This window comes from Lampetra planeri, chromosome 3 (genome assembly GCF_965212315.1).
Source record: "Lampetra planeri chromosome 3, kcLamPlan1.2.h2, whole genome shotgun sequence".
NCBI lineage: Eukaryota > Metazoa > Chordata > Hyperoartia > Petromyzontiformes > Petromyzontidae > Lampetra > Lampetra planeri.
The window spans coordinates 14,073,281-14,095,647 of NC_136109.1; the positions used below are offsets into that span (position 1 = coordinate 14,073,281).

Here is a 22,367-nt window from a genome sequence, read left to right on the forward strand (position 1 = left end):
TAGTTACGTGTATTTTAAGCTGAAAGGGATAATTGAAAAATGGAGGAAAATGAAGAGTGACGAAAACATACAAACTATACAACAAAACAAAGAGGTGATCGATGGCTTCAGTGGCTCATAATGGCTGCATTAGGGCACTGAACCAGCTTTGATGAGGTCATGGGTTCGTATCTGGGTTTCGTTCACCTGTGAAAATTCAAGTTGATATATAGAATATATATTGCATTGAGGTTGGGTTCAGAACGGTCACCAAAGGCTTAACAATGCAACTTTCATCCCGTAAAGGGATGTTTTTCCTTAATTTGGCATAGTCAAGATACAAGGGCTTTGCGTGTAATTACTGTACTGGACATCAGACGGCTGTAAATTGCCAAACTGTTGTTGACAGAATACGAGCGAACACCACCAATTGTTGGGTGAGAGAAACGTACAGAAGTGACACATGTTAACATTGCTTTGTGGTGTCATCGCTTGGGGGTATTGCCTAATATGGTGTGATATTCTGCAGTCTGAAAGCTATGTATTCACCTCATTATGCGATATAAATAACAGCTTTCAACAAGAATATCCACGCGTGTTTTCCCTCCCTGATTTATTAGAGCATAGCACTTTGCTTTTTTTAACTGCTATATTATAATCCGTTTCCATACCAATCGTTGCACTTTACGAGGTCTTTAACAGTGGAGGGGTTGATAAGGGGTAACACTGGGTAGTGAATTAAATATAGACATGCCTATGTTGCAAAGGTTAGTTTTACATCGTTATTTGTCCGAACTTTTCGTCATTTCTGTAAAATATAACACTTTGCTTCGATGAGATATACGACTAAAATGGCATGCCAATCATTGTTTTGTGCTGCATCATTACATGCGTACAATCTTGATTTGAAGCTTTCGTGACTGCAGGAATCTATACTCTCTGGTTCTTTCGGTAAAGTCACGTAGATAGAAAAAATTATAAAAGAACACGACGTTTCGGTCGCAACACAAGCGTCCGTCCTCACCTGATGACGGACAAGCATCCGAAAGAACCAGAGAGTATTTATGCGTACAGCACAGTACAAAGACAATCCCACTGTGCCTTGCACGCCCATTAAAAGGGATGTGCAATAATTGTTACTAAAACATTGATAAATACATTTTGGACACATGACTCGACTCTTGTTTTGGCCGAAAAGGACCCCTGTCACCCAGTTGTCACGAGACGTGGGGGAACAGTGGAGTCCCAAGAACATTATCAAAGGCCTAACGGAGGAACAGCGCCCGGTTGATCTCTATTGCCCTGACGACAGTGGAGACTGCTCTCAACTGTGTCCAAACAGCACAGGGTAAGCAGGTGTGGATTTTTACTTCAAACTGCAAATGCTGTCAGGTGCAAACCATCAGGCATATCACTGATGACTGCCCAGTACAGCATGCGTATTCTTGGGGAACAAGCGAACTCCACTCGGCTACCACCCGAGATGCCATAGAATGGCTCACAAAATACAATTGTAGACCGTTGCTTCTTTCAAACGACAAAACAACAGAATGGCAAATATGCGCAACAAAGCATGGGGAAATGTATTCTTTGGATTGTGCAGAAACAGAAAGAGGAACACGTGGATTAGAGATCATACTCAAGTTAAAAACATAATTTTGACTGCTAAGTAAGTCGGCTTGGGCAGTACACACCGCTCGGTGGGATAATGGCCGGCAGGCAAAAATAACTACCGAGTGGAATTTCGATTTAAAGCTGTTCGTGACTGCAGGGATTCATCTTCTTGGTTCTTTCGGTAAAGTCACGTAGAAGGGAAGTAATAAAATAATAAAAATAAAACATAATAAAATACAATTCTCACGACGTTTCGGCCACAACGTAAGCAGCCGTCCTCAGGTGAAGAACAGGTCTGTCGATAAGACAGAGTTGTGGCCGAAACGTCGTGAGAATTATTTTATTATGTTTTATTTTTATTATTTTATTACTTCCCTTCTACGTGACTTTACCGAGTGGCAGCCAACGAAGGGAAAGCACCCACGAGGAGATCAACTGTGGAGATGAAACAATGCGATTGCAGGTTTTGGGTGGATTGTTACATCGCAGGGCAATGAGGGAAGGCAATAGTTCAGTGAATTTATAATGGTGGCTGATGATGATGGTGATGGTGACGACAGCAAGGAACATGGAAACTCGAATGATTTCACCATTACAGGGAAATGACAATTTCATAATTGCCCAGCAATACTCCTGCCACAAATAGTGACGAGACTGCGTCACGCACGTACAAATGAATGTATGACAGGTTGTTATGCAGGTATTGTTCATGCTCTAAAAAAAGGGCTTAAGTTATCCTGCAATTTGCTCAAGATGCGGTGTGAGATTTTTTTTCTCATCCAAGTGCTCACGGGTGTATTTAATATTTTGTCTTGGCCTGCAACCTTATTTGCGAAGTGATTTTTAATCCTTGGATTGGATTCTAGTTAGCATTATACTGACAGGAACATTTATAAGCTTGACACACGGACCGCATATACTCAGATTTAACAAACAGATATTTTAAATAATTTGCCAGCTGCGTTTTGAGTTAAAATACAAACTCTCACCTCAGGACAATAAAAAAAATACGTTAATTTAATTCCAATGACCTGTCACCTGATACAAAATTAAATACTAAAACGCCTCTTTATTAATGTACCCAAGGTGGTGTAGATTAAATTAATATGTCCCGATAGCAAACCATAGACATATTGAATAACAATGAGTACTTATTTAGCCAGGAAGCCACACAGGAGGATATTGCATTGTATGTTTTATATTAAAACATGTTTTCAGCCAATTAATGAGTGTTTATGCATGTGGGATGAAACCTGCACACCCAGGGGAAATTCACGCACGTGAGTGAGAAACACTCCATCCCATACAGTTGGGACAGATGGGATAGATGGTATTAGTTCACACTGGCTGTGCCACTTCTCCTGGCCAGCCAGAGTTTTGCAACAATTGCGTGGTCCACCAACCCTCATCTCCACAGTGCTGGATTCCAGGCGTGCACCACCACCACCACCACCCGTTAATGTTGATCAAATTAAATGGGCTTGGGTGGGACACATCGCTACAAGACTGGTGATGGAGGATAACCACCATGGAGTGCAGAGATCAGTTCAGGCGCTGGTGTGAGATGGATGGTGGATTAGTAGCACCACGAGGCATGGAGACAGCATGGTGGGTCCTTCATCCAGTGGTGGATAGACAATGGCTGCTGAATATTATGCTGATTCGAGCTTACAATTTCTACAGGAATCATTTCATATTTACGATTTCATTCCGGATGATTCCTTTAGGAAACATTATTGTTTTACGAGTGATTATAACATTACCATTTCCATTCATTTGAAAGTAATTCTAATTGAAAATTTGCTATGGAATATTTCAGCAGTATAAATGGATTCTGCTGCGATGTTATTGCGAATCTACCTCATATAAAGCTTCAGTTATAATTAAGCTTTGCTGATTCCAGCTTGCCAGATTGGGAAATGTGATCAATTCCAGACAGCATGGATCTCCATTGAGATGTATTGCTGATGCTTAGTGGGAAGAATTTACCCGATGCCACCCTGATTTTGACGTGGTGTTCGGGACAGAAGGGAGAACAATGTGGGGCTTGGATGGCCTTGGGGAGTCTTTACCCACACCTATGTGCAGCTGGGATGCATGTAGCAAATACCTGTAAATCCAAGGCGAATATACACACAGCTGACCCTTATGTGTATACTATTTGCTGGTCAATGCATCTTGGCTTGCATGGGCATTGCCAAGTATTTGTATAAAGGCTGGCCTCCACGTCGCTACTCAAGCCCCACAGGCCCTCTTCTATTGCCTGAATTCCGCAACAGAATTGGGGATGAGTTGAGCCAATTTTACATTCTAGATATCAGCCATATGTCTCAATGGAAAGTCCAAAACACTCCAGCCCCAATACCAGCAGTCCCTGATAAGCACCCAGCCGGCATTGACTAGAATCGCCATTGAAACGAATTACATAGGCATCGGCCATATGCTCCAATGGCGATTCCACTACGCCGGCCAGGCACTGTGGCCCCTCCTTTCTTGCCTGAAACGCCATGCTGGGTTCTGCGCATCCTGAACCCCGTGATTTTATGATTTCTCTGATCCTACAGTAAGGAGTCAATCCATAAGAGCGCTGCGGTGGACGAGATGTTTGCTACCTTGCCTGGTACACAGGAGGTCGTTGGTTCGATCCCGACCCAGACACCTGCATATCTGGAGTTTGCATGTCTCTCTCTGTGTGCGTGTGGATTTTTCTCCGGGTTTTCCGGTTTTTCCCTCCACAATTTAAATCAACATGCGTTCAGTATACAGTATTTGGTTACTCTACATTTCTACATAAGCCACTTCTTTGGGCGATCATTTGTGGCCAGGTCGCCTCTTAGAAAAGTACTATTTAGCTCAGTGGGCCTTACTTGGAGGTTGCTCAGCTCTCTCTGATCTTACATTTACATGCAAATGTCTTCACTAGCCCGGCCCACTTCACTTATGATCCTTGGGCTACACCCATCTCAAACCTTTATAACATCATGCCTCAGCAGCTCTCTCGCTATTTTTAAAATCCGTTATATTAAGTTCGCTTGCTTGCTTGCGTGCTTGCTTGCTTACGACCGTGCAAATCTTCCGGTCATTTTTTAACCCACTTCCCGTGATCCAATCGAGCTGACATTTTCCACGCAGACTCGTTGTGCGTGACAATTAATTTTCGTGAAAATTTTTTTCTAAAATTTTACACTGTTTAGGGAATTTTTTTAAAATATTTAATTACCAATTGCTTAATGCTGGCAGACAATCATCTGACCCATAGGTGGCAGCCATCTCAAGCCAGAGGACGAGAGGACTCTAGCCGCCACGCATATAAAGGATTTATAGTGAAAAACTTTGTTTTTACGGGTTAATTTTTTCACTTGATGATGATTGCTTGCGTTGCGATCGAAACGTCATGATTATTTTTTTCTATCTATGTGGCTTTACCGAAAGACTTCAGCATTTTTCTTGTTGTGGTTGTTCCACCTGATGAAGATTGCTCGTGTTGCGATCGAAACGTCGTGATTTGTTTTATTTTATTTTATTTCTACTTACGTGACTTTACCGAAAGAACCAAAGAGTATGAATGTCATTACAATTCGAAGTTAGGGTTCATGATAATTGGCCAGCTATAATAACAATCAGGAATTAAGTTGTTTCTTTACACTATAGTATCTTTGGTCATGTATTGGAAAAATAAAAGCAATATGTTAAGTACACCTGCTTGGAATGCAGGTTTAGTGGGTTCGATCCCGATCCTGATGCTTGTATATTTGGAGTTTGCGTGTTCTCCCCATGGTCACGTGGATTTTTCTCCGGGTCCTCTAGTTTGCATAGTGAGTGTTTGGCTGCTATAAATTTCCACACGATAAGCCACTTTGTTGAGCTATCATCTGTGGCCAGGTCGCTTCTGAAAAGAGCTATGTAGCTCAGTGGGCCTTACCTGGTAAAATTAAAAAAATTGTTTAGTTTAGTATATTAAATGAGTTATTCTAATTTCATGGGGTCACTAATATTTTGAACCAATTGGACTTCTACGACGTCGTTTATACATTGGTAGCTTTCCGTGTACAATTTACAATGTTACAAAAAAGCATTTATACCTGAAATGTGAGCAAAATAAAATATCACAACCATGGAGAAATAATGCATAGCGTTCTTACCGATTAGCATCAGTATAATTATAAGGCTTTTATGTAACCTCTATTTTGCTAACAAGTACGTCTTTGTGAAAGTTTGCTTAGTAGTGAATATTTGTGCAATTTTTTTCATTAATCCATGTCAAGTGACAACCCATCTTTTTGGAGTGTATTTTTAAATAAATCCTCGTGAGGCCTTTTTCGTGTTTTTAGCTGAGTGGGGTCATAAATAACGACCTGCTTGTTGAGTGCCTCAACATTAAACAGCTAACTCATTATTTCTGTTATCTCAGTGGCACAAGCTATAAGATTTATGTGCATTTTAAAGTAACATTTTTTTTATGTTGAGTTGCACAAATAAAAAACATGTTTCACTATGTTTCTTAAATGGATTGTTCAATAATGTTCTACTTTAATAGCAATTTGTAAAATTATGTTAAAACAGAGGGTTTAAAAAAAAGAGCCGGATGGACTTCAAAATATAAATTTTGCAAGTATGTTCATATTTACAAAAAGGCTCGTGTAAAGCTATGGGACCCTTCATCCAGTAGCAAGATATTGAATGATTAAAATGATATAACCTTTCTAGTGTAAATACAGGTGTTTAAGATCTTCAAACAGCATTTAGACACCTTTTACAAGGCATGAAGTTTGTATTGACCACACATACTTGTAAAAAATGCAAACAAATATGCTTTGATAATGTATGCACTGACCTTGAAACTGATAGGCCTGCACCAGAGAAGGCCTCTTTTATGGCTTTGTCTCACTGGTGCTAGAGACCAAAGGCTGCCACAAAAATAAGTAAGCAGTACAAGGGCAATGCAAACACCTGAGCATTAATAGCTCAGTTGAAGCTGTTAAAGCTATGGGATCCTTTCACCAGTTTCAGGATATTGAATGATAAAAATGGCTTTACTCTTTCTGGAATAAATACAGGTGTTTCGATGTTCAAACAACAATAGAGACACCGATTACAAGGCTTCATGTCTGCATTCACCACACATGTTTGTGGTAAAAGATGTAAAACAAATATACTTTGATAATGTATATACTGTCCTTGAGACTGATAGGCCTGCAACAGAGACAGGTGTAAATTCTATTTTATATCATCTGACAAATGTGCCATTAACAAGGACCGTTGCCCAAAACGTCACCGATCACATATTTTTTTTCCTTTTCAGGCAATTTTATTGACAAATGTGAGGTTTATTAGTTAATTGTGCTTGCGCACCACTGCCAATGTAGCATCACCAAACAATGTCTTTAACTGTTAAAATATGGATGTTTAATGTGTTTTTTTAATGCAAACTATTGTATTTATTTCATAACAAATGAACTGTTAGTTTTCTTTCATGTTATTTGACCACACTACGCGTCAATGCATTTTCTTTTTCTTTTCCAGAATTTAAGTCCTTCCAAGGCTTATTTGAAGTGATGGAAGCCTTTCTGGCCTGAAGTCTTAAAAAGTAAAATTATTTCATTTTGTTAAATTCAACCCAGAATCATCAACTAAAAAGCAACACTTTTGGCAACGCTAATGCAAGAAGAGGGACTAATGAGATCACCCAAATGCACAGTGATGGTTTACTACTAGTCATGAATAAAAGCTCACTTTTGATCTGTTCTGTCTTTGGATAACCAGGAGCCGCTGAACCGTAGCCGAAGCAACCTACGAGAACAACAACAACACGAGCGTTATTGCTCTCCGCGTGGGCGCCCAACAAAACAAAAGCCATGAGCGACTCCAACCGCGAACGCTCGGCGCTGGTGAAAGGCGCCAAGGACATCGCTCGCGAGGTCAAGCGGCAGGCGGCCAAGAAGATTGGCCGCGGCTCAGACCGCCTCCAGGACGAGTACACCGGCCGCACGTACGCCCGCTTCCAGGACGAGCTGGACGACGATTACTACGCCCAGCAGGGCTCGTACGGGGACGCTTCGGCAGGTCCCGGGCACGCCGCCGGCGAAGCGGGCGGAGGGGCCGCCGCCGACGATGAGGAGGGCGACAGCGATGCAACGGAGGGCCACGACGAAGAGGACGAGGTCTACGAGGGCGAGTACCAGGGCATCCCGCACGGCAAGGCCGGGAACAGCCACATGCCGGCGGGTGACGGCGGGGACCCTTACGGCGATGGTGGCACGGGAACGATTGCCGGACTGCAGACGGAGCGGGAGGAGATGGCGCAGCAGTACGAGGCGGTCATGCAGGAGTGCGGGCACGGCCGGTTCCAGTGGACCTTCTACATGGTGCTGGGGCTGGCTCTCATGGCGGACGGCGTTGAGGTGTTCGTGGTGGCCTTTGTGCTGCCCAGTGCCGAGCGCGATTTGTGCATTACTGACGCTGGAAAAGGATGGCTTGGTATGGCCTACGTAACTATCACGCACGCACACACATCTTGGGGTGGGAATGGTCTCAGTAGGTGCATTTAGCTAAACATGAGATTTTGGAAATACATAGGTCCACTAATACATATTAGTGCATTTATATTATGTATGAATATACTTGCATTGTTAACCTGTAAGAATTTCTGTGTTAGCTATTCATAATAAGTTACATTTATTAAATTATTAAATGCTCACAACTGGAATGTACACATATTGGTTGACAAAATATCTCATTCCAATTTTTCTCAATTATATTGATTACGTGAAAAAAAATACATAAAAATCAAAATACGTACATTGCATACATAATTTGTATCACACAAGCCTAACACATAACCATAACGTTACTTCGGATAAATTCAAGTGATCTCATTGGCCCACACCAAGTTGTCACTTACATATAGTCGATGGCAGGTATGTCTCTTTATAGAAAATATCAATCCCAGAAGCCTCCAGTTTCACCCTAAAAAATTGTATATGCATGTTTTTATTAGAGGGGACTTAAAATATGCTGCTGACACAATCACACAATTGCTGTGCCGTTTTGGAACTTTAATATGCCCTATCCAACATCACACTCATCGACTTTATCACCATTCTTTTAAACGAATGACTCATTGTGCCTGTTATACACTGCAGGGGTAGGGATTAGCAGGAAACAATACAACATGTGCTTGTTAACCCACTACATGTTTGTAGGAGGCCAACAAAAGTGGATTTGCTCAAATGTGACATTGCCATTGTTTCAAGACCAGATTGACCTCTCCTACACAGTGCTTGTCTTTTAAATTGAATGTATCAAATCGCAATTTTATGAACAACCAAATAGAACTTGCCATAGGGTTGGGAACGTGATGGTCTCGGTCACTAAAATAGATATTAAATTGTAATGGAATGGCTTAGGTTATGGTTTTAACTTGACTACATTAGTTTTAGTTGCTCCCAAATGTAAATAATGGAAGTGTTTGGTTGCAGATATGTAGTACATGTCCAATGAGCCCAGATCAGATATTTCAGTTGCAGCTACCACTAAAGTTTGTTATCTTAAGTGCTACAATTTCTGCTCTGGCTCATGGACTACAGAGGTTCTGTAATAAGATCACCAACTGCTGCAATGTTGGTCAGTAATTTAAATTGCGTGCTTCTCAAAACTATCAGCATTTGGAATGTATACCATTATAACATATAAAAAAAATCGTAACCCTTTCCAATTCTGAGACATCTGCAAGTTACAGGGTGGGTTCCTGTCATCGCTGAATCTCGGAACGTGTAAGCGGTTAGTGTTAATTTTATTTAGAGAGGCATAGCGCCATTGTTTTTAAAGACATTGTACTCACTGCAGAGAACTGACGCGACATGACCACACTCTACCAAAGATGATGCCAAACTGAGCTACACGCCCTCCCACTTGGCCTTGTGGGAGCCTCAGTGCGTCTTCAAGCTTGAAGACGTACCGATAAAGTACGTGTACATCATCGGAACGGAATTTGAAAAAAACTGATGACGTACAGGTACACTTATGCCATCGGAACGGGAAATGGTTAATTTAAAGTATTGATGTCCCATGCTCTCAAAATGGGCAGTCCTCATAGAACATGCAAATAGATGTGCTTGGATTGAGCGCGCTGCTGCCTATGTGCAAGGGGTGAAGGGGGGAGGCAGTGCGAAACTGACGCCCCAGAAGACATCAACAGCCAGACTCCGCATGTGGGAATGATCGATGCTCCATTTCATTTTAGCCGAGCAGGCAGGCAGTCATAATAGTGTTGTTATTTGCAAGATGGTGACCATTTGCTCAATATTCATGAAAGCAAAGTATGCATATTAAACAGATGCTAGGTAGAGGATGACAAAGTGGTGAGTGAGAGAAATGTCCAATGGCAGCATGCATGCACCTTTAACGAGACACTGTGAAAGTGTAATACGAACCACAATACGTGCACTTTTGCGTAGGGTTACGTATTGATTTCCTTCCATTGAGCAAATGGTTATGGCTGAAAAAAAGGCAAGGACTGGATTATGCAGAATCGCCAGACGCCTTGATTTAACCAAGGCGCCTTGAAGTTGAACGTAAAGATCCTGGATAAGAGCGGGAAATTGGGTCACCTGAGGTTGGTGACTTTTGAACTTGGCATTGGCATGTCAAGGTTACGTGCTTTTTTATGCATGTCACGAATGATTGTACCTTTTTTTCTGAGAGGACACCGTCTGCAGGCACCAAGCATATAGGTCATTAATGGGGAGGCCAGGATATGTATTTATGGCCCTCATTTAATGATTTATTATGGCCAAAAAGGGGCTACAGCAGTGAAGGCTTGGGTGTGGCAATGGCGGCGAGAGCAATCCAAGCAAAAAGCTGAGGGCTCCGTGCAGCTCAGGGGGCCACTGAGTCCTGAGGGGAAACAAAACGTGGGTGCATCAAATGTCAGCTCAAATTCAAGTAATAAAACACTGGCAAAATTAAAACGTACACCGCCAATGAATCTCTGTTATCTAAATCTTGTCCGCATCTCTCTTTTTTCCCCTCATCTCAATACGTAATATTTCTGTCTATATTTCTCTTATCTCTCACTGCACCCGTGCTGTGTGTCTTGTATACGTTCTGTCGTTCCACTCGGATCTCATTCATTGCAAGGGAAGACCTCCCCCACCATCCCCCACCATCCCCTTTGGTGCATGTCCTAGTGCAAGAGCAGTCCACGTTACACACACATAGCAATGTATAGGCAAGGAGTCTCCATGTTGTATTCTTTTAACGGTCTCTTTGGAATTTACAAGTCTAAGTACATTTTATGCAATGTTTGCAATGACGTATTCTGCGAATCACTGCACAGCCTAGTGTGTTAATCGCTGCACCAACCTAACACACATAGGTTGTACTGTTACAATTAGGTCACTGGGGTTCTGTCTCTCTCTCTACATTGATTAATGGTGGGGAACGAACTTGCTGTACACCTCATAGTCTGCCAAGTTGGGGGGGGGGGGGGAGTCAAGTGGTACATTGCCAGAACCCTACCCCCGCAGTGCTGCCTAAGCCACTGCAGAGAGCCACATTTCCACATTGGTGTTTGGTAACATCACTCGCTCAGTCGTGGCCCAACTGGGGATCTCTTTTTGTGTCTTACATCCGCGTTTGTGTGTGTGCGTGTGTGCGTTGCCGGTTGGGAGCCATCCAACAGTGATCCATCACCTTAGAGAGTTACCACCTGTTCTGGTTTTCAGGATTATCCACCTTATTATGGTAACAGTCTCGTTTTTTTAATGCACCACTTGGCAAGGCACCACTCGAGACAATGGCACATGCAGTTCTCTCTCCCGGTAATTGTGAGATATTCTTGTTCCCATGATATGTCCTGACCTTGTGTGCCACAGAGGTGGCAACTCTATCCACTTACGACATCCACACAACCAGCAGTCTTACATTGTATCTGTACCAATTAAGATATTTCACTCATACTGTCTCGAAAGGCTTCGTGAATTACCTAGTCAAACATATTTTAAAACCTTACGTAAATATGCAGTATCCAGTGGGTTTGTTTTATATCTCTAGTTTGTATTTTCATATGTCTGTGCTTTTTCTTATTCATATTTCACCTACATGCTCATTTTACGCTGCATTGCCTGCCCACCCTTTGCAAAAGCATAACCAAGGTGGGGTGAGCTGAATTTGTTTTTAATCTCACGATCATTGGGTACAGCTCGTAACTCCACACAAGCGGAATACGACTGTTGATTCACATCACAACCATGTCGATCTGAACCAAGATTTAGGTCTTCATACGTTACTGCTCAAGGTAAGGTTTGATCCTGCGTAGTGGAACTGTGAAATCAAATCCCAGTCACCGTTTGAAGCAACCTATTAATTAATTCAGGCAATTAAAACATGTACCGCATTTTTATATTATTTGGGTATTTCGGTAAAGTCACGTAGATAGGTTCAAGGAAAAGAACAAAAAATAACATAATAATTTTCTTTGAACCTGTCTACGTGACTTTACCGAAAGACCCAAAGAATATGAATTCCTGCAATCACGAAAGCTTTAAGTCAAGATGTACCACTTTGTGGATATTCAAAATTGGTGATCCCAAAGAGAGACTTGTCCCTAGCCATATGAATGTGGAAATTACACCACGAGCTTATAACCGCTCTTGGGAATTGACAAGGTTCAGAACTGATTGCATGTTTAAATGTTTTGTAAAAGTAGTCCATTCATTTATGATAATTTAATTCTACAAAATCATTGCTGAGGTAACGCCACAAATCTCAGTCACGTGATTCAGACTTCTCACTTTAACCTGTAAGTGAGCACATTACAACGATCTTAATGTGCTTCCAGTGGCCTCCTTTTTACCTGTACGTACAAGAATTACAAATATCAGCTGCGTGGCAGCGCCTGTATTCAATCTTGGTTTCCAGTTTCAGGTGACATGTGCAGGTGGAATTATTAAGTGACTGGAGTGCAAGCGTGCTATCTTAATCAGTGCCTTTTTTTGTTGGACACGGCACATGGAGTCCATTCAGTTTCCCAGGAGAACTGGTCCGATGGGAGTCTGACATTGGTGTGTTATTGTGCGTTGCCTTTGCAACATCAATGAATCCACCTGAGCCTGGAACACCGAAGGCGGAGTTTGTAGCTCTTACTAAATATAGCTGCAAGCTATCAATGATTACAGTAACTTCTAAATCCTTTATAGATTTTGCTTATCAAAGGGGCGTCCAGAAAATACCTCCATATTGTCCCTTCTGTTGCTACGACCACAGCAAACTCCGCTGCCAATCTTAATCTTGCATCAATCACTTGGTGAAAATTGATGCTGCTGTCCCCAATGGACCCATCTCAGATGTGTCCTCTCTCTTCATTTGTGTTGGGTACAATTTTCTGTTTTTTTAATTCCCATGACCCTTGACAGCATCGAGTAATAACCCCCGTGCTGTTGTTGCGTTGTGTTGTATATCGTACACCCACGTGCTACCTCTGACAGGCACCCTGGTGTACCTGGGCATGATGATGGGCTCAATAGTGTGGGGCGGCCTCGCGGATCAGCAGGGCCGACGCCAGTGCCTGCTCATGGCGCTCACAGTCAACAGCCTCTTCTCCTTCCTCTCCTCCTTCGTCTGGGACTACGGCACCTTCATCTTCTGCCGCTTTCTGGATGGATTTGGGTTTGCTGTGCACTTGGCTATCGGGAAAACGCACACACACGCGCCTCCACCTACCCTGTAAATCGCTTTGATTGACGTCGTTTCGATATTCGTCGTTGCACCTTTCAGGAACGCATTCCCGACGTAAACCGAGGCATTACTGTATATACATTTGAACTGCAAAAATTATAATCAAACACAAATGGGCGTGGATATCATTTTTAAAGCCATGAGTCACTGCTGGAAACTACGTAACTTCTGGGACAGTTTATTTATTTTAATAATTTTAGCTTTTGGCGTCATGTCATGAGATCAAGAAATTTATATTTCTAACTCTCGTAGCTGGCGGTGTGCATTGATTTTGTGTTCCAGAAAGTTCCTAGAAAATGACACCTCAGAAATAACTTTGAAGTGTCTGTAATAAATCTATATAACCTCGCTTGTGGCATAACTTTTAATGTCCCTCAAAAAATTGGTTTAATGGCATGCCAATCAAATAGCAACATTTCATTTTCGGAGCTGGACGAAGCCAAATTCATATGAAAAAAAGACATTTATTTGTGACAATGCTGAAAAGGCCCACTGGCTCCAGTTGAGCACTCTGATTAATAATGGGTGGCCAACACAGCATTCCAGTGGTGCCAGTGCAAGTGTCTTGACTCCTGAGCTTCTAATGAATCTCCAATAAAAGTTAAATTTAATAACATATGAATGTGAATGTCACATTTTACGGTGGTGCAGTGGACCACCGCTATGAACCTGTAAAAGTGAGTTTGATTCACACCACAGCTAATGTCAGTGGTGAGAGATTTTATTAAACTGTCCTTGGTCTCCCCTAGGTCAACTCAGCCTTAAATGAGTACCTTGTGTGATGTGAAAAAATCGGCACTGTTGAGACAAAGGCGGACGTGCATAGTGCTAGTAACACTAATCCCTCACTAGCATCTGTTAATGGCTGCGTGGAGGATTTTAGTGGGTGTTATTTTTATACGTGTATACATACACAGCATTAGTGAAGAAGTGGTTAGTGCACTGTGTTACGAACGCGGCAGCCCGAGTTCAATTCCCACTCGGGCCCAACATCGGAGACGAATATGTTAACCAGTCCAGGGATTCCCCTTTACCAACGCGCATTGTCCAGCTTGTCGAAGTATGGTGAAAACATGCTCCTTGACCGATACACCATGGGAAGGCCTTCATTCCTGCAGTGGATTTACAAAGGGGCTGTAGATTCTTATTTTTATTGTTATTGTTGGTTTTTAAAGTGTTAATAATAGTCACTATACCTCAAATAATAATAAAACGTATAGGCAGTGTTAATGACGAGGGGAGTAATGGTATTCTGGTCTGTTTTAATGCAAAACTGCCAACGTCGTCATAAATGTATATAATACGCAATTTCATGCAGATTAAATATTCAATGGCGACTACGTAATGGTCATAGTGATGCATCACAATCAATGTTATTGATGCCACAACACCTCTCCATTACTTTCTTCATTATTCCAGATCTTGTAACTGTTGCACAGTTGACACGCTGCCCTCACATTATCCACGAAGGTGTTTGGCTTTATACATTGCCCTTGATTAAAGATCTCTGGGTGTCCACTCTATTGACTGTATCAGTGAAATGCTATCTCCGGTCTTGTATACATACCCTACTCATCATAATGGCATTTCTATGATTACATCTGCAGTGCTTTCCTGATACATTCGCTATTACTGGTAGGAACCTTCTGGTTACACCAGCCCACAGGGGATTATTGTGTCCGTCCGTCGTGCAGGGAGGGGCTGGGTGGGGAGGGGAGGGTGGGGAGGGGCTGGGTGGGGAGGGTGGGGAGGGGCTGGTCACCCCGTGGTGCCCTTATAAAACTCAACGTTTAACCTACTCACGCCGGCTTGTGCCCGCCCTCACAGTCGGGCATATTTGCGGAATACATCACGCCGCCATTGACCCTGGCCATTGACCGAGCAACCCAACGTTCCTACCAGCTCCCTCCGCAGGAACGTGTTTAACTTGCAAGTGGCTTACCATAGCTTGCGTTGCAATTCCTAGCGTGTACCACATACACTGATATTTTACTGCAAGTTGCCCACAGAACAAAAACATTACACCCGTTTCATGCACCAATCTTTAAACATTAAAGTTGACCTCGGATTGAGAAACGATACAACGAACGTAAGTTGACCTCTGTATATTTTTTCAAAGGACATAATCTCCATAAATCAAAAATGATCATCCAAGTCGTGAATAACTGGACATTGGTCTTGGGAGACCGAGCGCATTGCAACTGCTCCGTGCAAAGACGCCTCCTAGAGGGCAGTAACAGCCACAACAGGGCATTAATAACCTGGGGCTACCATTCAGTAAAATTTCTTGCCCGGTGTGCGGGGAAATAACAATAACTTAGCAATTTACGGAAAGGCCATGGAATAACATGTGGTGGTTCTTTCTCCCCCTCAATGAATGGCATTCGTTAGAATAAATAAATAAATCACCCAATCTAACGTGTCTACAGCCATTTCCAACATTTGACTGCCTTGATTTAAATTCATGTTTTTATAAATGTTTTCTATGCCAAAATGTTTGTGTTAATTATAGTACAGAACGGTGTTACCAAAGACAAATGAGCCACCGGTGGGACAATACCATCCATAGACGCATGGCGAGGAGTAGTTACTGCTCAGCTTTCTTTCAGCCGCCAGCCGGCACACGATGAAATGAGCTCTATGTGATAATAAAAATCAACACATTAGTCAATTCTATTGGGCGTGTGTAACCATTGCCAATGGCGGCGTCACCAAATAATTCATAAATAATTTGTTTTATCATGATAATACTATTCAGTCTGTGGACTAATTCTCTGTAGTACTCAGAGGAAAGCCACACAAAGAACGAGTTCACACTCACAAATATGCACGTTTGACAAAACCTGTTTGCCTTACTGCCACCTTCTGGTCAGATCGCGGTCCATCGGGTGAGACGTGAAATGGCACTTGATGAAATGTGTGCATAATCCACCAGCCCTGCTTTCAAATGTCGTCCGCCAGCCCTGGATAACAGGAATTCATCACTATACTCAGACCGCTCTTATATTTGTATATGTTTGGAATGGAGCAATTGCTCAGTAATAGTGCACTGCACTACTTATTATTATCATCACCACACTTGTTTACCCAAGAAAGCCTCTTGGAATCCTATAACTTTTTTTTAGGAGGATCCTGCCAAGTTTTTTTTGCAGCACACAGGGGGCGATGATTGCTCTGTAGATTCCAATCCAGTAATTTGCGGGCATTTTTTCAAATTTGTACAATTTTGACCACGAACTTGGCCATCTGAATTTGAATCGTGGCCACGGCCACTCTGAACAAGTATTGTGTCAAGAGGTCAACATGACCAATGCCATAGATCCTCGCACACATTGCCATTGCTTCCTGCCTCCTGCTAGATCCCTCACTAGCTATAGATTTACATTGAATGACAAGCAATTTAAATCCCTACCCGTATGGCAATTGCAGTGCAGTGTTTATGCTGAGTCAACAGTGCAATGGTGGCTGGTTTAAATTGGAGTTATAGGCTCTGTTATGTAACTTTCAAGTGTAGGACATTTTTTTGTCTGATCTTGACCCAACATTGTGACCGAATCACAAGTCTCTCATCCGAATCTCCTATCAAAAACAAGGTGCAGAGTGACTTTGGTGAACTCCGTTACATTAAGATTAAGTCTTCCTTTTACGCACACATTTCCAAACATTTGCAATAAGATCACAGATGTCTGTGCGGGTTCACAGGTTAGCTTCACCGTATTAATGATCTCTAAAGTAAGCAATAGCAGATAACTGCATGTTCCGCATGGACAACAAGATACAGATTCACTTTTGGTATTGAACACAAAAAAGCCCCAACACATTTATTGTTAACCCTTCCTTAAAAATAAAAAAGTATTTCATAGTCAACATATCTGGCAATGGCCATTCGTCGCAGACCTCTGGCCTATGTAGTGTAAATAAGGGCAGGGTCCAATATGTTGCCGATTATATACTTTTATTATGTGTTTTTCTTTTCTTTTTAATGCAGTGTTATTGTTGATTGTGTTGTTGTCTTGTTAATTTGTGCACCACTGCCAATGCAGTCTCACCACGTAATATCTTACTATTTAGTGCATATGTAAAAACATTCCCTCATATTAATGTCATGGGAGATTCATATGCGAAATTTGTAAACTTACCCTTGACTAAATAGTACAAGTAATTACGTATCAACTTTACAAACGATGGTTTGAAAGAGGCCGCGAGTTCAATAGGGTGCCACGGTGGCGAGATGTTAACTACCTCGCCTGATATACGGGAGCTCGTGGGTTCAATCCTTACCCTGACACCTGCTGTATATTTGGAGTTTGCATGCTCTCCCCGTGGTCGTGTGAATTTTTCTCAGGGTCCTCTGGTTTTTCCCTCTACATTTACAAACGCGAGTTTAGAGTATTTGGCTGCTATAAGTTTCCACGTGATAAGCCACTTCGTTGAGCTATCATTTGTGGCCAGGTTGCTTCTGAAAAATAACTATATTGCTCAGCGGGCCTTACCTGGTAAAATAAAAATAAATTTGTTGAATTGTTTTAGGCTCTAACCTGCTTGACTGCATGTGAATGAATGGAATTGCTGATGCATGTGCTATTTTGCACGGTGTGACTGGATGCAGGATTGGTGGGATCATCCCGATTGTATACTCATATTATGCCGAGTTCCTGGCCCACGACAAGCGAGGGGAACATCTGAGCTGGCTGTGCATGACGTGGATGTTTGGGGGAATCTATGCCTCTGCTATGGCCTGGGCCATCATCCCTCACTACGGTGAGGCCTTCCACATGACCACCATATGCCACAAGCAAGCACGTGCCTCCTTTGCTCATGCAACCGTTTTCTGTCATATGCATTCAGGGGTTTGCGTCGCGTTGCTCCCGTGTGCCTGTACATGATATTTTGAACCCACCGGGAGTGTAACGATTTACTCTGTTGACAATTCAGGGAATTGTTCCGGGCTTGAGTCAAGAATTTCAATTTTTTTTGTGGTGAATATCGTGGCCTCTGGTGTTTGCAGGAGTCAATGAACCTAATAAAAACATGACTTTTTACATGCACGATTCAATAAATTTTGAGCTTAAAAAGTCAATATTAATCATTAAAATGACGGATTGTTACACCCCTAGCAATTACTATTCGAGTGGTGTTGCGTGGATTTAATACTGACTCGTCAAAATCAGTAGATTTCAAAGGTATGAATGTGGCATCATTATGCATGGGTGTGACAGAAAACATTTAGAAATGTCTCCATTTCAAGCACATGTAAAAACATGTTTTTTCATATAGACATACTCTGCACCTATGAATTAAGTGTGATTGCTGAGGCAGCCTTTTATTTTATTGAAGAAAGTGATTAGCAAAATAAAATTGACAGCTTTTCAAGAGGACCACGTCATTCAATAACACGTAAACAGCTCATAACATAAAATGGAGTGCGTGTTAAATAGGTACAAGTGATCATTGTAATTACAGCAGAAATCCTCACAAAATGCACAAATAAAAAATGGAGAAAAAAAACTTGGCCTTGGGATTGCTATAACAACAGTAAAGGAAATTTGACTGCTTTTGGGTGACAATATATTTATTTACAGCAGGTGAAACTCAAGTTGTGATTAAACAAGCCCCGAGCCCTATTCGGTGTGGAGAAGCATTCATCCAGCAGTGGATTGACAAAGGGCTGTAAATTAATAATGTTATCTTAAATTCACGTTGCAGTAAAAGAGATGCTGCAGCCAAGATTATAGGACACTAGGTGGCCTCGCTTTAACGTGCTGACGACATGTGTTCACTTACTGCAATGGGAATTTAGATTCCTCTACAATAATAATTAAAACATATTTTTAACTTCATACTGGTTCATGGACAATGAATGACATATACGTAAATATTTTTTGAGGCTGTGGTGATCTACACTACAGGGTTAACTGGATGCGAATGCCACTCGGTTTGTTTATCTGAAATATGATCACTTGTGTTGGCAGCTTGATTATCATCAGAGCTGAATATGAGGGGAACTCAATTCATGCTAGAATGTTCTGATTCGAGACGCCACCTGCCCACATCATTGTGGGTAAAATGAGCTATTCTGTTTATGTAAAGGGAAAACTAGAGAATGTAAAATATTGTTCCCCATCCTGATAATTTATTCAACGGAGTCGACATGCAACAGCATACACTTTTCACCCCCTCCTGTTTTATAATCATATATAAGCAAACTGGTTTTGGCTGCGTATGCATTTTAAACAGTGTATATTTTAACTGATAATGAATTGCTGAAATGTAATAATGTATGATTCATTATTCATCTTCTGTATGAAAATATCCTCATTGCATATTTTTTGTTTCGTAACAAAATATCTCGAGACTGATCTTGAATTCTAGGGGTGGAACAGTTCACCACAGTGGCAGATCCACGATTTTTTTTTGCAATTCAGGATCACGATCCGATTCAGTCATCTTCACTAACCTGCTTCTCTTCTTTAAAAAAAACCCAACTCCTCTTCGGAGCCCATCCCACTGGTCCTCCCAATCCAGCCCCACCTCAACACCTCCTTAACCGCTCCTGCCTCTTCTCCTGTCGCCATAACTGCACCACCACTTTTAATAACATCGCTGTTTATCTCAACCACTATCACGTTAAGTACAATTTTATAATTGCTGTAAGATAAGATAATGTGTTCTCTTTAAAATTATGATAAATGGCAGTGCCCCTTAATGGCCGCAGTGGAGATATGAGCATCAATCGTTGTACATGTGATTAAATGTGTGTATCGTGAGCTTATACATCGATGTTTAATCGATTCACCCTTTTTATTGAGTCTCATGAGCAGAATATGGCCCCACATTAGAGAATAGAGCTATTCACCACCATTGAGGAGCCATAATATCCTAGCTAGATTTATATAGCACCTTAACCCGAGGCACTTTACAGCAATTATATGAAACGGTACATTAGATGAGGCTGGTTGAGATAAAGTGTGGGGTTATTAAAAGTGGTGGTGTAGTTGCCGTGAAAGTTGGGAGGACAGGCAGGAAGGGGTTGGGGTTTGCCTGGTCTTAAGCTGGGGTTGCGAGGGCAGGGAGTAGCAGTAAGATGAGCTCGGGAGAAGAGATGGGGGGTTGTTTTAAGGAAGGAGTGGAAGGTGGTTCGTAAAGGTGATTGTTTTATGTGCAGCGGGAGTTTGATCCAGTGAAGGGGAGCAAAACGGGCAAATGAAGGAAAGCGTGATTGGGTACAGGGTGAAGGAGGCACAGAGAGGGACAGCAGAGATTTTCGAGTGCAGAGGACGGGATGTTGCAGCAAAGCTTAGCTTGTAAACAGTTTTATAAAACAAAAATATTTGCCAAATCACAGCATGAAGACTTGAAGCCCTGCAGGATGTTTGCAAGCCCGCTGCTGGGTTTGTCTTGTGTGTGCTCGCTTGGGGTGCAGGCTGGAGCTTCGGCATGGGCTCCGCTTATCAGTTCCACAGCTGGCGAGTTTTTGTGATCGTGTGTGCGCTCCCAGCAGTCGCCTCCATCGTGTGTCTGACCTTCATGCCCGAGAGCCCACGTCACCTGCTGGAGGTAGAGACACAACCGCAAGCCTCACCGGTCCTTTCCACGATGCTGATTCTCGCCTTCTCAGCTCACGATTTACTTGTATTTTTAGCCAAAAATCAATCCGGTAATAAAAATAAAGATTATTATTGTAATAATATATTCTACGGATATTCAATGCCACGTGAAGCACACTATGCAGCCAGTTAGCCTAGTGGCAGAATTCCAGACTTATAGCATTAAATGTAAACAAATGCATACAGAGGATTAAGAAATATTACCCAGAATATCATTGAGTTTAAATAAGAGCATTTTTAATCAGCACCCAGCACACGGTGGAAGCCGACTGAAGATAGCAAACACAACCTGCACAAAACACAGAGAACTTTCCACAGAAGGGTTGAGGCTGTTCTCAACCTGATACATCTTTAGACAAATGCTAATCGTGACAGACAGGGCATGGGAAGGGCCTTCATTCAGCAGTGCATTGTTTTATTTTTTTATTTTATATTGTAACAAGTGAGTCGAGGCTTGCACATGTCCCCACTGCATGCTCGGAGGCAACAAGGGATGGGGGCCACAGCACACAATGAACATTGACCCCATAGAGATGCTGCTCAGTGAGCTGTCCTGTCAGATAAAATAAGCAAGCTATATGAAAGCTGAGTAGTGTAAAGGTGTAGCCTTACAATTCTCCACTACCAGGGAGTTCTATAGAGACCATTTATAGGGTATTCTTGGCCAACTCTTCCATGCTGGCCAGAGATTTTGGGAGAGGCGAGAGTACTTACAAATTCACCCCCCCCCCCAAATTCGACCGGCCGATCAACGAACTGTGGTTGTACCCAGTCAGCTGCTGGGTGAACAGAAGTGCAATAAACGTGCCCATTGCTTTAATGACAACGCCAGAGATTAAACCGTATGGGGGACATCTGTATTTAAAGTCCAGTGTGTTAACAATTGCACAATAGCAACATCCTTGAGTAACCAAGCAAACGATGTGGTAACCCAACATTTTGCATAAAAGCAGTATTAAAACACACTGCAATGCTAATAACCTCAGCAGTATCACACATGCAGTGGTGGATCCAAGGGAAGCAGGGTTAAAAGTGGTAATTTTTAGATATTTACCAGAGCAAATGTGTTGAATTCGTTTTTTTAATTCATGTAAGGCCCCTATTTTAAAAAGTTTTAATATTCAGGACCCCCTCCACCCCCTTGCATAGTTTTCTAAACGTGCCCATTGTCACAGGACTACACCCACGGCAGTGAAACCAGCCCCATACCCTTTTTCTCCATCTCAATGGGAAAGGGCAATTTAACTCGGGACTAAATGCGCTTGTGCTTCTGAACAAAGCAGACATCTCACAGGCGGTGAGCTACGATCAGAAACAACAGCAGCGCGGGAAAAATATCTCTTCACGGGAATGGTTTGATCACAGGAATGGCGCAATGTGGAAGCTGGCTACTCAGTTTGTGAGCCTGCCCCGGGACACGTGCTACTCACG

At 42.2% G+C, this 22,367-nt stretch overlaps 1 protein-coding gene across 1 annotated transcript in view; it reads left to right on the top strand.

Moving 5' to 3' along the window:
- Positions 1-22,367, top strand: part of LOC144738443 (synaptic vesicle glycoprotein 2C-like) — a 92,984-nt gene that overhangs the window by 17,142 nt on the left and 53,475 nt on the right. Inside the window, exons 2-5 of the mRNA XM_078621487.1 lie at positions 7,357-8,070; positions 13,080-13,260; positions 17,939-18,090; positions 20,753-20,886. Coding sequence (XP_078477613.1) covers positions 7,449-8,070; positions 13,080-13,260; positions 17,939-18,090; positions 20,753-20,886 — 1,089 coding nt within the window. The 5' untranslated portion in view covers positions 7,357-7,448. The remainder of the gene's footprint in view (positions 1-7,356; positions 8,071-13,079; positions 13,261-17,938; positions 18,091-20,752; positions 20,887-22,367) is intronic.